The sequence below is a fragment of the Pelodiscus sinensis genome, chromosome 4, assembly GCF_049634645.1.
Source record: "Pelodiscus sinensis isolate JC-2024 chromosome 4, ASM4963464v1, whole genome shotgun sequence".
NCBI classification, from domain to species: Eukaryota; Metazoa; Chordata; order Testudines; family Trionychidae; genus Pelodiscus; species Pelodiscus sinensis.
Window position 1 is genome coordinate 74,738,752 of NC_134714.1, and position 14,223 is coordinate 74,752,974.

Sequence of the window (14,223 nt, forward strand, 5' to 3'; positions counted from 1 at the left end):
TCCCTGGGGAGACTAAAGCTCATACAGTCCCATGCTTCCCCCTCAAGCCAAGTGACTCTGTGGAAGAAAATCTTCTGGGAGAGATCACCCCAAAAGTTTACAAGAGCAGAATAAAGTAGCTGCAGCAGAGAACTTAGGATGAGATATAAAACATGAGTAGATAATTAGGGAAAGGAAGACTGTGAAGGGCCATGAAGGTGAGGACAAGAAACGTGAACTTGATGCAAAGGAAACATCATAAGTAGAGACATTTTAAAGGGTCAGTAGCATAACTTGAAGATTATCTAATTTGGCTGATATTAAAAGCCTGTAAAACAGGGCTACTCAACATGTGGCCCACAGCCCATTTATTTACTGTCCACAGTGTGGTTTGGGTTTACACAAGGCTCAACACATGGCCCGTGAGTGGGATCCTTTGAACATGGCTTCCACTGGGAACACGCCCCACAATGGTGAGATATATCCCAGGTGGGGTGAGCATTGAAAGACACAAGTGAGTGGGCTGGCTGGAACAGAAGGGTACATGGTATCAGCATTTTTAGCCTCCAGAGAGGAAGTGTCGGGGCATTGTGAGAAGTGCTTTCTATTCATGCCAGTCAGTGTGAAAGAAGCTATTTGCATATATTTGCATGTATATGCAACCACACTTAAGTTGCAGCCCCTAGGGCTTCCAAAATTGAGTAGTCCTGCAGTAAAAAATGTTTATAAATCCAATACTCCACTGATATAGAAAGTATGTTCTCTGTTTTGCACAGATGCATAAGACCACTAATCTATTAGGGTGTATCTACAAAGCAGCGCTATTTCAGAATAATGTCCATTATTCCGAAATAACAATGCGAGCGTCTACACAGCAAATCTGTTATTTCAAAATAAATTTGAAATAACGGATGGCGTATTCCGACTTTTGTAAACTTCATTCCATGAGGAATAATGCCTATTCCAAAATAGCTACAGGCAGTCCCCGAGTTACGCAGATCCGACTTATGTCAGATCCGCACTTACGAACGGGGCTTTTCTCGCCCCGGAACTCGCGGACGGCGGGACCACTCAGATGCGCAGTGGTCCCGCCACCGCATCCTCCGGGGTGAGAAAAGCTGCTCCGGGTGTCCCTGGTCTGCTGGGGACTCCTCCCAGCAGACCAGGGACACTCCGAGCAGACCAGGGACACCCGGAGCAAAGCCGCAGAGGCGGCGGGGTCCCGCGCGTCTGCGGCTTTGCTCCGGAGCAAAGCCTTGGAGACGCGGGACCCCGCCGCCTCTGCGGCTTTGCTCTGGGTGTCCCTGGTCTGCTGGGGACCCTCCCCAGCAGACCAGGGACACCCGGAGCAAAGCCTTGGAGGCACGGGACCCCGCCACCTCTGCGGCTTTGCTCCGGGTCTCCCTGGTCTGCTGGGGGGGGGGGGGGCGCAGTTAGTGCGCCCCCCCCCCAGCAGACCAGGCTTTTGTTGTGGATGCCTGGGGTAGAGCAACTGGGGTGCTGCCGGGTTGGTCCTGGGGGGACCTACCTGGCAGCGCCCCAGCTGTTCTGTCCCAGGCTCCAGATTCAGCCGCTGTTGAAACTGATCAGTGGCTGATTCCAGGAAGCTGGGGGCAGAGCAACTCTGCCTCGGGCTTCCTGTAGTCAGCCCCTGGTCAGTTTCAGCAGCAGCGGCTGAATCTGGAGCCAGTTCCAAGTTACATACAAATTCAACTTAAGAACAAACCTATAGTCCCTATCTTGTACGTAACCCGGGGACTGCCTGTATTTCAGAATAGTAGTGTGAACGCTCCACTGCTGCTATTTTGAAATAACTCCTCCCCAAGGTCCATTAAAAATTAGTTACTCCTCAGTGCCTCCTGGGGCTCTAAATCAAGGAAGCACATCCTCATTAGGGTTGCCTGCCTCGGACTAATTTTGAAGATTCCCATTTCTTCTGGAATAGCTTATTTTGAAATAAGCATGCAATGTAGACGTACCCTTACAGTCACAGGACAGTAACTGAATCATATCTATCTGTGATCTGCTGCAGGGATATCATAAGGTTTTGTTTATGATGTTGTGAAACAAGTTTTGCTGATTCTCCTTTTAATTCCTTTTCACTTTGGGAATTAATTTACAATTCTGGCTGTTTTTTTTAATCAGTTGATTTCCTTCTCATTTTTGTTAATTGATTCCGATCTTCATTTTGCCACATTTCCTCTGCTAAGCAACAAACATACCCTGCATAGATCCTTCTCCTCTTTGTCTTAAACACAACTAAACCAACTCTGATTAATTAGATCTTTCTGACTCATCACAGAATCATAGAAGGACAGGATTGGAAAGAACCACAACAGGTCAACTAGTCCAGTCCCCTGCACTCAAGGCAGGACTGCATAACAAGATTTTCTCCAGTTTGTCCAAATCTTTCCTGAAATGTGGTGCTCAGAACTAGACACAGTTCTCTCACCTGAGGCCTAATTAGCATGGAATAGAGTGGAAGAACTACTTCTCATGTCTTATCTACAGCAATATGGATAATATACTTTCTGGGTGCACTTTCCAACCAGTTATACAACCACCTTATAGTTGCATATGTAACCCTTCTGCTGGGTAGTGCCAGCAGCAGCCAGGGCCGGGTTCAACATCTAGGGGTCCCTTTTTGTCCATCTCACACAGAACAGGCTCGAGCCCCCACCCAGTAGCCTGGGAAACTCACACACCCCTGGGTGCCTCTAAGAGACAATGCTTCCCCACTCGCAAGCAGAGTCTGAGTGTAGAAAAGAAACTTTTAATGAAAGAGAGAAGTCACTTGGCATTAACTTAGGAAAATACCACAAACAGAGTTCATAACTGCACAAGTAACCATCCCAGCTCCAAGGGATTGAGCAATGTCCTTTGCCCCTCAGGGTCACCAGTCCAACAATGAAAGGGTTCCATTCACTTACCTAAACTTTCTCTGTACCCCACTTCAAACGCCCCACTTACAGCTCTTCTCCAATCAGTGCAGACCCTGACACATCACCCTGATGACTCCACTCATTGAGCCTGAGGCCATGCCACCTTTGAGCTGCTCCTGTGGTCCTTTTGCTCTGCCTGCCGCCACTCCTATCGGCCACCCACTTGTTGTTCTCGCCAGCTTCTCCGCTGGCCGCCCGTTCCTGCCAGCTGCTCCACTGGCTGCCTGTTCCCGCCAGCTGCTCCGCTGGCCGCCTGCCGCCACTCCTACCGGCCGCCCGCTGGTTGTTCCTGCCAGCTGCTCCACTGGCCACCTACACCTACCAGCACCCTGCAGGTCGTTCCCACCAGCCACACCGCTGGCAGCAATGGGTCTGGCTCCAGGCCAAACCAGTGACTTCAGCTCTTAGTGATTTCAACTCTTTAGCCACCATCTAGGCTGGCAAGAGAGTCCAGCTTCCACTGGACTAGCAAAAAGACTCCTGCTGAAGTATGCTTTAGGTTTATCCTTAGACTAAGGGGGGGAAAGGCAGGTTGAACCAGTCTTACAGCTGGCTCAAGCCCTTTCCCTCCAACTCCATTCACTCAATTCTGGAATGGCGAAGCTTGTTCATCTGAGACCTCTTACAATGATGGTATCTCTCCTGCAAGCATTGGTGCCATATTTTACAGTTCTCACATTTAGAGGTAACATGATTTGTGACCCCCACAACCGTCCAAATTAGATACAATACATCACATTCCATTCTAACAACTGATCCTCCATCGGCCCTGGCTGAATTGGATTTACATAACCACACCCTGGATTCCTTCCCCATCCTGGCATGAGCTGTATTTACATACCAACAGTTAACAGTTAATTATCTTGCAGAGCTAAACAATTTGAGTGAGCATACCCACCCGCAGGGCAGCTCTCTACTTTTAGCTGGCTGATAGCAAGCAGTAGTTCAGCCCCTGCTTACACATATATACACTATATTTCCCTGGTTTGTTTCTGAGAAGATTATGCAAGGCAGTATCAGGTATACTGGGTCTACTGCTTTCCCTGAATCCACATGGCTTATTATCTGTTAAATTAGGTTGATTTGACATGATTTGTTTTTGACAAATCCATGTTGACTGTTACTAAATACCTTATTATCTTTTAGGTGTTTGCAAATAGATTGTTTGATTATTTGCATCATTATCTTTCATGTCCAGGTTGAACCTCTCTGGTCTGGCAATATGTATGGGCCGGTATGATTTTAGTTACCTAGATATCTGCTTACTATGGGTGTGTCCAAGTTTCTCATTGTCCCATAAAGGTTGTTTACAGCCTCTCAGTGTTCCATGCTGTTATTTAGCTCTAATTTACCCCTAAATGTCTTCTAAGAGCCCAGTAAGCTGTGAAAGTGTTGGTAATGTTGCTGGACAATATTGACCTCCCATGGTTTGGCAAATTCTCTGACTTAGCATTAGTCAGGCCCCAATGGTGCCCAACTAGAAAGGTTCAACCGGTGTTTCTTTGTTTATTTAGAACAACTGCAATGTGCTAAGCAATGAAGATACCATGAATTCCTCAGATTCCAGCAGTGATTTAAATAATGATAGCAAGGTAAGTCCTTTATTATTTATAAAAAACCATTAATATATATGGAATTTTTCCAGACTTGGTGGTTTTACACGGTCTTGCTTAGAGGAGCTTAAAATTTAGAGTAACATACGTATTAACATAATGCATCAGACCACAGTCCATCTAGGGCAGCGTCTTGCCTGACAGTTGCAATTATCAGATGTTTCAGAGGGATGCACAGGAAATGCCTTAGTGGACACTTAGGGTATGTCTACACTACATGGCTCCATCGACGGAGCCATGTAGATTTGTTTACTCAGCAAAGGGAAATGAAGCGGAGATTTAAATAATTGCCGCTTCATTTAAATTAAAATGGCTGCCGCACTGTGCCGATCAGCTGTTTGGCAGCAAAGTACAGTAGTCTGGACGCTCCGCGGTTGACATCAAAGGCATCTGTGGACCTCCCCGGTAAACCTCATCCCACGAGGCATAACGGAGAGGTCGAAAAATGCCTTTGATGTCGACCACGGAGCGTCCAGACTACCATGCTGTGCTGCCAAACAGCTGATCGGCACAGCACGGCAGCCATTTTAATTTAAATGAAGCGGCGATTATTTAAATCGCTGCTTCATTTCCCTATGTCTAGAAACCTAATCTACATGGCTCCGTCGATGGAGCTTTGTAGTCTAGGCATACCCTTATAGAATAAGCTGTCTATAGGGCAAGTTTCTTATTAGCCACCATTTTTTAGTGATGGATTTTTGCTCTGAAGCATTACGGTTTGTAACACTTTCAAATATTTTTCAAAAAATATATTTAATCCATTTGAGTTTCACTAAAGCCCTTATCTAGAGGAAGGACAGATGACAAAAGATAAAATAATAGGAACCAGAAGAACAGACCACAAGGTAATGAGGTTACCTTTTTCATATTAAGTTTCTTTTATCATGCATTCATTTTGATACATTGGTGTATGTATAATAACCAATCAGAAGAATTATTTTGCTATTTGTAATACATCAGAATTCAGAGGCCTCAGTCAAGATTCAGGCTCCACTGCTCTAGGTGATACACATATAATATACAAGTCTTTGTGCAAAGGGGCACAGAGTTTATAAGTACAAAGATGCGACAAAGAGACAAGGATATAACAAAGTGGTGATGGTTATGTTTAAACATATCAGTGCTGATTTTAACCCTTTTCTCTGAGCTAACAAAAAAGAAAAAAACAAAATGGAAGAACAGGCAAATGGTCAAAGAGGCCTGAGAATGAGGAGTTTGCAGTAACAACAATGGAAGGAGAGGCCTTTGACAATGGTTTTAATATTGTAGATAAAAACAAAATGTCAAAAATTCAGTTCTTAGAAGTGTCAAGAAGGAAGATGCAACAAAATTTAGACATGGACAAATATGTGGACCAAGGGAGACAGAGGAAAATCCCCAAGTCACAAATTTGAGACTGAAATGCAATAGGGTCTTTTCAACTACCAATAGTGCTTTCACAGCTTTAAAAATCAATATCTCCCAAAGAAAAATGTTCTGAGCTGTTACTTGCTACCCCTGATATCCAGTTGTTTCTACAAAATAGAACATTAAAATACAATAGAACGTCATAAATAGCTTCTCAGTGATATTGATATTTGGTGTCAGAAAGACTTGCATTCTGCTTTAGGCTCAGCATGTTTATGCAATTCCCAGTTCCCTTCATTCAGAGCATCAGGTTCTCCTTTTCCATTCTAGCTACAAAATATTTCACATGATGCTTTCAATGCCCACAGCTACTCTCTGAATCTGAAGGCAGAGTTCGTGTAGAAATGCATGAAGACCACTGTATCTTCATCATTGAAGGAGCAGAAAAGCCAGATGAGGGGGTTTATAGAGTTACAGTACAGAACCCAGCAGGAGAAGATAAGGCTGATATCACAGTAAAGGTTATTGGTAAGTGATGGACAGGAATAACCAGTTTGAAAAATGTTTGAGTTCAATGGGACCTAACCTCATTGCTGTAAACCTGAGAATAACTCTCAGTTCAAAGAGGTGAAAAAAGACCATCTAGGAGGAATTAATTTTATAAAACTTGTCAGAATTATTTTTTCTAAGTAGCTTATCTTGTATTTCCTATATGGGAGGAGAAAGGATCATTCTGAATAATAGAGATTAGATCACACAGAATAGTCTTCCCTTCCATTTCCCTACATTTCTGAATGTCACTGAGCCAGTCTCTTCTCTCAGTAGGGGTGATACATTTAAAGAATGAAATCAATTTTTGCTGTTTTGTTGTGAAAGTTTTCTAATAAAAATGACTTTGTTATATGTAAAATAAATAGTTAACGGAATGAAGGGATAACATATAATCTACATATGGTATAAGATATTAGAAAGGATTGGAATTAATTTACTGTACAAAGGAAAAAAGCTATAAGGGTGTTTGACTAACATACTTTATGAAGGGCATTGTGAGTATCAGCCAGTTCCTTCTTTACATCATGGCCCATATTATGAAAACTAGGGCAATGTGTACAAATTTAGAAGTGATAAAAGAAAAAAAATTGTACACAATATTGTACACCTTTATAATTCATTGCTCAATGAGGTCATTGGGAAAAATACCAAGACAGGATTTCCCAAAGGAATAAGTTCTTTTATATTACAGGTTGGACCTCCCTGGTCCAGCACCTCGGAACCTGACTGGTCCCAGATGAGGGATTTTGCCAGACCAGTGGAGGTCATTTTTGGACCTCCAACCCACTGACCTCCTGGATGGCTCCTCATCTCCTCCTGGCCCTTCTGCCCTGATGACCCTGCTGGGCAGCCATCACTTCCCTAGCTCTGGGACCCTCAGGGACCCACCGAGCAGCAGTGGATCCCTGCCCCACCAAGAAACCGTAGCTCTTAGTCATGTGCGTCTCCCAACACTGCTGGGCAGAACCTGCAACCATATGCTGACAGTGGGCTCTCTGCAGGCAGCCCACTGCCCTGCCAGCCCCGCAGGTATCCTTGCCACTAGCCCTCCCCCAGGACTCTCTGGCCCCGCAGCATCTGTGCTGGACCATGGATGTTGCCGGACCAGAAAATCCTTGTTATTTAAATAAGGTAAGACAACATATGATCAACCATTGTATTACAGATGGGGTTTATTCCAGGCTAAGAGGGAAGCCCCTTATTGCAATACTGAGAGCAAATCACTGGGTGGTGTTATTTTTAGCTCTCTATGCAGCAGACTGGAGCAAATGGAACACTAGTTTAAAGCTTGTTCTCTAAAATATATCATGGAGTTCTGCCTAATTACTTGGAGGCAAGATGCAAGATAAGGAATCACTCATGTGATAGGCTCCAGCCAATGCAGAAATGGGTCTGGTGATCCTAAGGCAGAATATATTAGTCCCACAGGAGTAACAGCAGCTCAATCTGCTCAACATCACTCTAGAGCTTGATGGTGGTGATAACAGTCTGCATAAGCCTCAACCAATTCTAAGCTTGCTCTTGCTCTTGCTCTGCTCCTAGTCCTTCTCCAATCTTGATCTCCCTCCATTCTCACTCCAACTCTACTCTGGACTCCTGACTGCAGCTCTGACTCTTGCTTCTGACCAATAAGCCCTATTGCCATGGGTCTGACCACTTTAGTACAACCATTTTCATCATGGTTACTGATAGTTTGAACCAGTGGTGGGCAACTTACGGCCCGTGGGCCATGTGCAGGCCAATGAAGTTCTATGTGTGGCCTGTGAGACATTTTGTTTACCCTTGCCTATGCACAGGGTTACATATTTCACTGGTTTTCATCCATGTAGTTTTTTTCCTATTGGTATGACACACATGTAAAGCAAGGGTATCTGAAGTCAGGTGCATGCTAACTGCAGAGAACTTTGATTGTAAGAACCATACACTCTTTCTGCATCCAGCCTAACCGCTACTACAGTTCAATCAGCATACTCTGCAAATTCTAGGTATGCAAGTGCAATTAGCAAATCGACTCTATCCAGGGGGCTGTCTTGGTTACAACAATCTTGTGGCCCACTGAGATGAAGGAGGGCCAATCGTGCAGCCCACTCATTAGCCTAGGTTGCTGCTCGCTGGTTGAAGCAGACTGATCTCCTGAGATGCCAGAAATAATTAGAGGTCTCCAACATCAAGTGGCCCAGATACAATGAGAAAATGCCTTCCTATGCCAGCAGGTCCTAGTGGTTTTGGGCCCGCTCACATCATCATCCACAGGGCTCGACAAATAATGCAATCTACTTGCTCGTGGTGAGTAGATTGCAACCCGGAAGAGCTGGGTTCAGGCGATCTGTGCATGCACAGAACGATCTGAGCATGCGCAGATCGCCGGACAGCAATCTGCGCATGCACAGTTTGGCGAGCCCTGATCAGTCATGTCAGTCCAAGATCTAGGCCTAACAATCCCCTCACAGAGAGTTATGATGGAAACCATCAGAAGTTTCAGGCAGTTCTCAATCAATGTTATTTATTGTTCCTTTTGCACCAGGTGATGTACCTTAATGACCACTTCAAGGTAGAGGTCATCAGCTAATTTGCAGGCAAATCACTGGATTACGCATTGCCACTCCTCAAGCTGGAAAACTTGATTCTCAATGATGATGATGAATTTATTCATGTCTTTTCACTCCTAACTGATGATCCACCATGCCATTCTGCCAAAGTTGCTCTGGAGTGAGTCACTCACTCAATGCCCCTGTCCTATTGTGGCCTGTACCATGCACTTCTATCACCTGGTCGCAGTCATAGCCTGGAATGAAACAGCACAGATTTACTACTCCTATCTAGGCTTGAATGATGAGATCAAAGGTGAAACAGCCAGGGTTGAGCCTCCACAGCATCAAGTTGTGTATCCAAATGATAACTGACTGAGTGACGCCAGGAAAGATGGAAGGTACATGCTGGGTCCTTACAAAAACTTGACCTATTCCACATCCCTAGGCAGACTCTGTATCTGAATATATGCAGGTAGACATGACACAATGGTGCCTCCCAGATCGAAAGAGGGAACATTATCATCTGACTAGCCTGTCCTTGTATTGTAGAGGAGTGAGGCCACTTTATCGCCATGTGTCCCTTCAAGTCCAGTCCAATAGCTGGTTTGGGAAGCAGGCAGGTTCTGCCCCATTAAAAGGAACACAGGATAGATGAAACAACAGGATTGGGTCCCCTACACAAACTCCCTCTGCTGCCTATGTACATCCTAACCGCTGTGGACAACGGTCAATCCCATTTTCAGATGGTGCTTCTGACACTCTAGCTCCTTGTCAACACCTGAAGCAAGGTGCATTCAGCTTGCCTGATGGACTACAGAGCCTCTGGAAGTTTCATGGGCACTGGATTTGCTAAAACAATCCACTAGTTAGTGGAAAAGAAGCTTGCCCCCAACTTGATGGAGGTAATTGATGGCAGCTTGTTATCTTTGGGCTCAGATATGAGTCTGCACCTCTCCAAGCAGTAATTCAAGATCACCAGTAAACTCAGCCATTTAAACTGATTGACTAAATTCACTTCTCTATTATACCTAGCATCCCATGCATCTCCCAGCACAATCTGAGCATTTCTTGAAGGGTACAAGAAGTTTGGTTTGAATCTAGACTACTGTCTACATCAGTTCCTACTCCAGTCTGGTGTTGAGCACCCTAGATGTAATCAGGGCAAGTCCACCGATTTATACACATAGCAGGGTCTGAATGATAACTGACCAATCCCTGTGAAATACAAGGTCTTTGCAGGTGTATTTGATAAAAATAACTTATTTTCTGCCCCCACTTAGGTCCTATAACTGGCCTATAGACCTCCAGGGCCTAAAATCTCCTTTGTGAGAAACTTACCCAATCATAACCTGAACTTAGGGTCCTACAGGAGTTGGATGAAAATCTGGCAAAAAAAAAATCTATATATGTCCCCCCACTGGAGTCCCAATCCTGTTTTGGGAGGAACAAAAAAAAAAGCGATAGCACCCTGCATCTACTATCAAACACTGAACAGCATAACCATCAAAAATAAATATCACCTGTCATTGATCAACAAAAACATGGAAAGGGTCAGTTCAGTTAAAATTTTCACTTAAGCATTTATCACCCTGGTATGGACATTTTCAGTACCTCATCATCATGCCTTTTGGTCTCTTTAATACCCCCACTATGCTCTAGAATTTCGTTAAGAATTTTTCAGTGATATTCTAAAGCAGTTTATCACAATTTGTCTAGATGACATTCTTATTTTTTTCAGAAAATCAAACTTTATATCAGCAGCATGTCCGGCTGGTATTTCAATGTCTTTGAGCAAATGGTCTGTATAGGAATCCTGAAAAATGTGAATTTGATTGCACTGCTGTGCACTCCTCAGGTTATACCATCTCTCACAGTGAAATAAGTATGGATTACTAAAACATTGCTGCAGTTTTAACTTAGGCAACCCCCAAGAGCATTTGTGATATCCAATGTTTTCTAGAATTTGCCAGCTTCTACAGAAAATTCATTCAAGGTTTCTCACAAGTGGTGTTCTCAATTACCCAACTGCAATAGACGAACTCTGTTTTCAAATGGACATCAATAGCCCAACTGGCTTTTGATTGGCTGAAGAAGCTTTTTTCTTCTGTCCCCTTTTTAGTGCACAAAGGTACATCTAAGCCCTTTTGTTGCTGTTGAAACAGATGCTTCCAATTATACAATCAGGGAATAATTATCTCAGCAACATGGTCCAACAAATGACCTCCAACTTGTTGCCTTCTATTCCAGGCAATTGACACCCAAGGAACAAAATTACCCAAATTTACAATAAAGGAGTTACTGGCAATCAAAGCTGTATTTCAGGAGTGGCACCACTATCTAGAAGGTGCATGTTTTCCAATCAAGGTGTTCACAGATCATAAAAAACTGGAACATCTCTTGAATGGCCAAAGCTTGCAACCTATGTCAAATACTTTGGTTCCTCTTCCTTATTAAATTTAATTTCACCCTCATTCAGCAGCCGGGGACCTGAAATAATTAACTCAGTGCATTATCCTTCAAAGAAGAGTATCTAGATAAGATGTATAACCCTCCCAAACCTGTCATTATATTCAAGCACTGCCATTTTGTGAATGGGCTCCAATACTTGATCTTTTGGTCTTATAAAGTCTTTACTGGCCAATGATCTGCTTACAAGGACATAGATGTCAGCCAATTCTGACCTAAACATCTTAGTATAAAATGAGTTACTCTGGTTCAAGGATTGCCTTTATCTCTCTGATGGATCACCCCATCCAGCACTACTCTGGCTATGCTACAATTCTCCTCTGGCGGGCTACTTTCGTTACTGGAAGACAAAGAAGCTGATCTCTCATGATTTATCATCTCCTATATCCAAAACTATTCTCCATCAAAGCTTTACATTACTTCCTGCAAGACATTGAGCCAAATAAAGACTATTGTGCCAAACCTCTGGATATCTTGATCCTAACCCCTATCGCAACTTGAGACCTTAATATCGAGAGATTTTATCACTGACTTTTCTCCACAGCTCAAGGCTATATAACTATACTGATTGTTGTCAACCTGCACACCAAAAATGGTGCACTTTGTGCCTTGTAAGGAGATTCCCCACTGCAGAAGCAATGGCTCACTTGAATCATCAAGTTCCCTAGATTAGCAAATGACATTATGTTTAATTATGGGCCATTTTTGGAGAGAATTGTTCAAATTCCTAGAATTCACGCTACAAGTTTTATTTGCCTACCACTCCTAGATGGAGGGTCGAAAAGAACAGGTAAGCCAAATTCTAGAATAATGTCTTCACTCCTATCACAGATCAATCCAGCCACAGTTCTTTCTATGCCAGATATTGCTTCCATGCTGATTTCACCCATATGTACCACCAGCTTCTCATGTCTCTTCCAATTTGACTGAATATGACCACCGCATTCAAGAGGAATTAAAATTACACTTAACTTAGCCAAGCAGAACTATAAACAATACACTGACCTATGACTCTAGACTCAGCACTTGGACAGCTTCTGACTCTCAAGGAAACTAAATCACTTATCTGGGCACATTCCAGATAATTCAAAAGATGAACGTAATGATCTTCACGCTCCAGCTACCATCTATTACAAAGTACAGCCAGTATTCCATGTCTTCTTGTTAAAGATATGTGGATGACTTCTTTCCTGGATGCACACAACCACCTCCATCCCCAATCTCGATTCAGGAACAGAAAAAAGATGAGGTGATATAGAACTTAGCCTCTCCACTCCTCCAAGGATGACTGACATACCTTATGGACTGCAAGGGAATCGCCCAACTGATCATTTGTGAGAGCCAGCATGTAACATGCATGCAACCAATCTCCTTCATGAATTCCAGCAATTGGTAAGTCAGCATTGTACAAAGCAGATGGAACAGCAGTTCAGTCGGCTCAATGTCATTCCAGGACTTGGAACTCTATCCTACATGATGATGGTAACAGACTCCCCAAGTCTTAGCCTGCTTCAGTGATATTCTTGCTCCAGCTCTGTTCTTAGTCCTGCTCTTACTCTTGTCCTATTCACTATAGCCTTGCTCAACCCCTGCTATGGACTCTTCATTCTAGTTCTTACCCTTACCTGATCATCCTCATCACAGTTTCTGACACAGGACACCCAAGAAATAAGAACCATGTCATATTTTCTCATTTTTCAATGGAGTTTTGCACCAAAACATTAAAAATTCTGCACACAATATTTAAAATGTTTGCAAAAATTGGCATATTTTATTTGTCAAAATAATACTATAATCATGCTAGCTACAACTATTTTGGTAATTTTATTTCAAAATATCTTTGTCAGTGAGCATGTCTACTAATACAGAAAGAAAAAAGATTCGGGAAATGTTTTTTTCAAATAGATTCCTTGATTGGCATATTGATACAGAACTTTGAGCAATAATTCAAACTACAATAAAGATATGTATTTCTTGCATCCCTCAGAAACAGTGCAAAGACTTGGGGGAGACAGGGATAATGGAGGAACTGAGCTACAGGAAAGTAATTTCTTGTAAGGAGGCTGGAGTGAACCTGGAGGTCTATTGGTTGAGAGTAGAAGTAGTATGTAACGGGGTTTTCCAGTGGGAGAAGTTGTTAGGGAGCTGGGGAGCCTCCACCATGTAGACCCTGATGGACCCCCTAGCCTCTCCCATTTAATCAGGCACATCTGCCTCATTCTCCTTGGTCACTGCACCATCTTTCCCCCTCATCGCCATGTGTCTCTGCATTCACACTCAGCCACCCTTCTTCCTGCCATCCTTGTGTGTCCCTGCACTTTCACTCAGCCTCCTCCCACTCCCATGCAGCCCTTCACTCAACTCCCACTCAGTCTCTACATTTGCCCATCTCCCCCACTAGCTCTTCTGAACTCAGTCTATGTGACTCCCCCATCAGTCCTATGTGCCCCACTCTGTTTCCTTCCATATATCATGCCTCATCATCTTGGCCCCTGGGCAGGGCTCTGTGAGAACTCAGCTTCTCCTCCTTTCTATCAGAAGCTAACTGCTATGGCTAGTGAGCCAATTGCTCTCTGTTCTGACACCACAGCAATCCCTAGTAGGCAAAAATTGTAACTGCAGCACCTCTCTGGCAGAATGTATTTTCTTCAGAGGAAAAAAAATCTGTGGGGGACAGGAATTCCGTGCATGCGTGCAGTGGTGCAGAATCCCTCAGGAGTAACATGAGAGCCCCTTTCTTCAACAGTTCCCTCTGCCTGCCAAATCAAGAAACAGCAATGATGCATCTCAGGA

The 14,223-nt window shown here is 43.7% G+C and overlaps 1 protein-coding gene across 1 annotated transcript in view; it reads left to right on the forward strand.

Annotated features, from left to right (window-relative positions):
• Positions 1 to 14,223, forward strand: part of MYBPC3 (myosin binding protein C3) — a 156,483-nt gene that overhangs the window by 76,298 nt on the left and 65,962 nt on the right. Inside the window, exons 21-22 of the mRNA XM_075927458.1 lie at positions 4,436 to 4,513; positions 6,250 to 6,409. Coding sequence (XP_075783573.1) covers positions 4,436 to 4,513; positions 6,250 to 6,409 — 238 coding nt within the window. The remainder of the gene's footprint in view (positions 1 to 4,435; positions 4,514 to 6,249; positions 6,410 to 14,223) is intronic.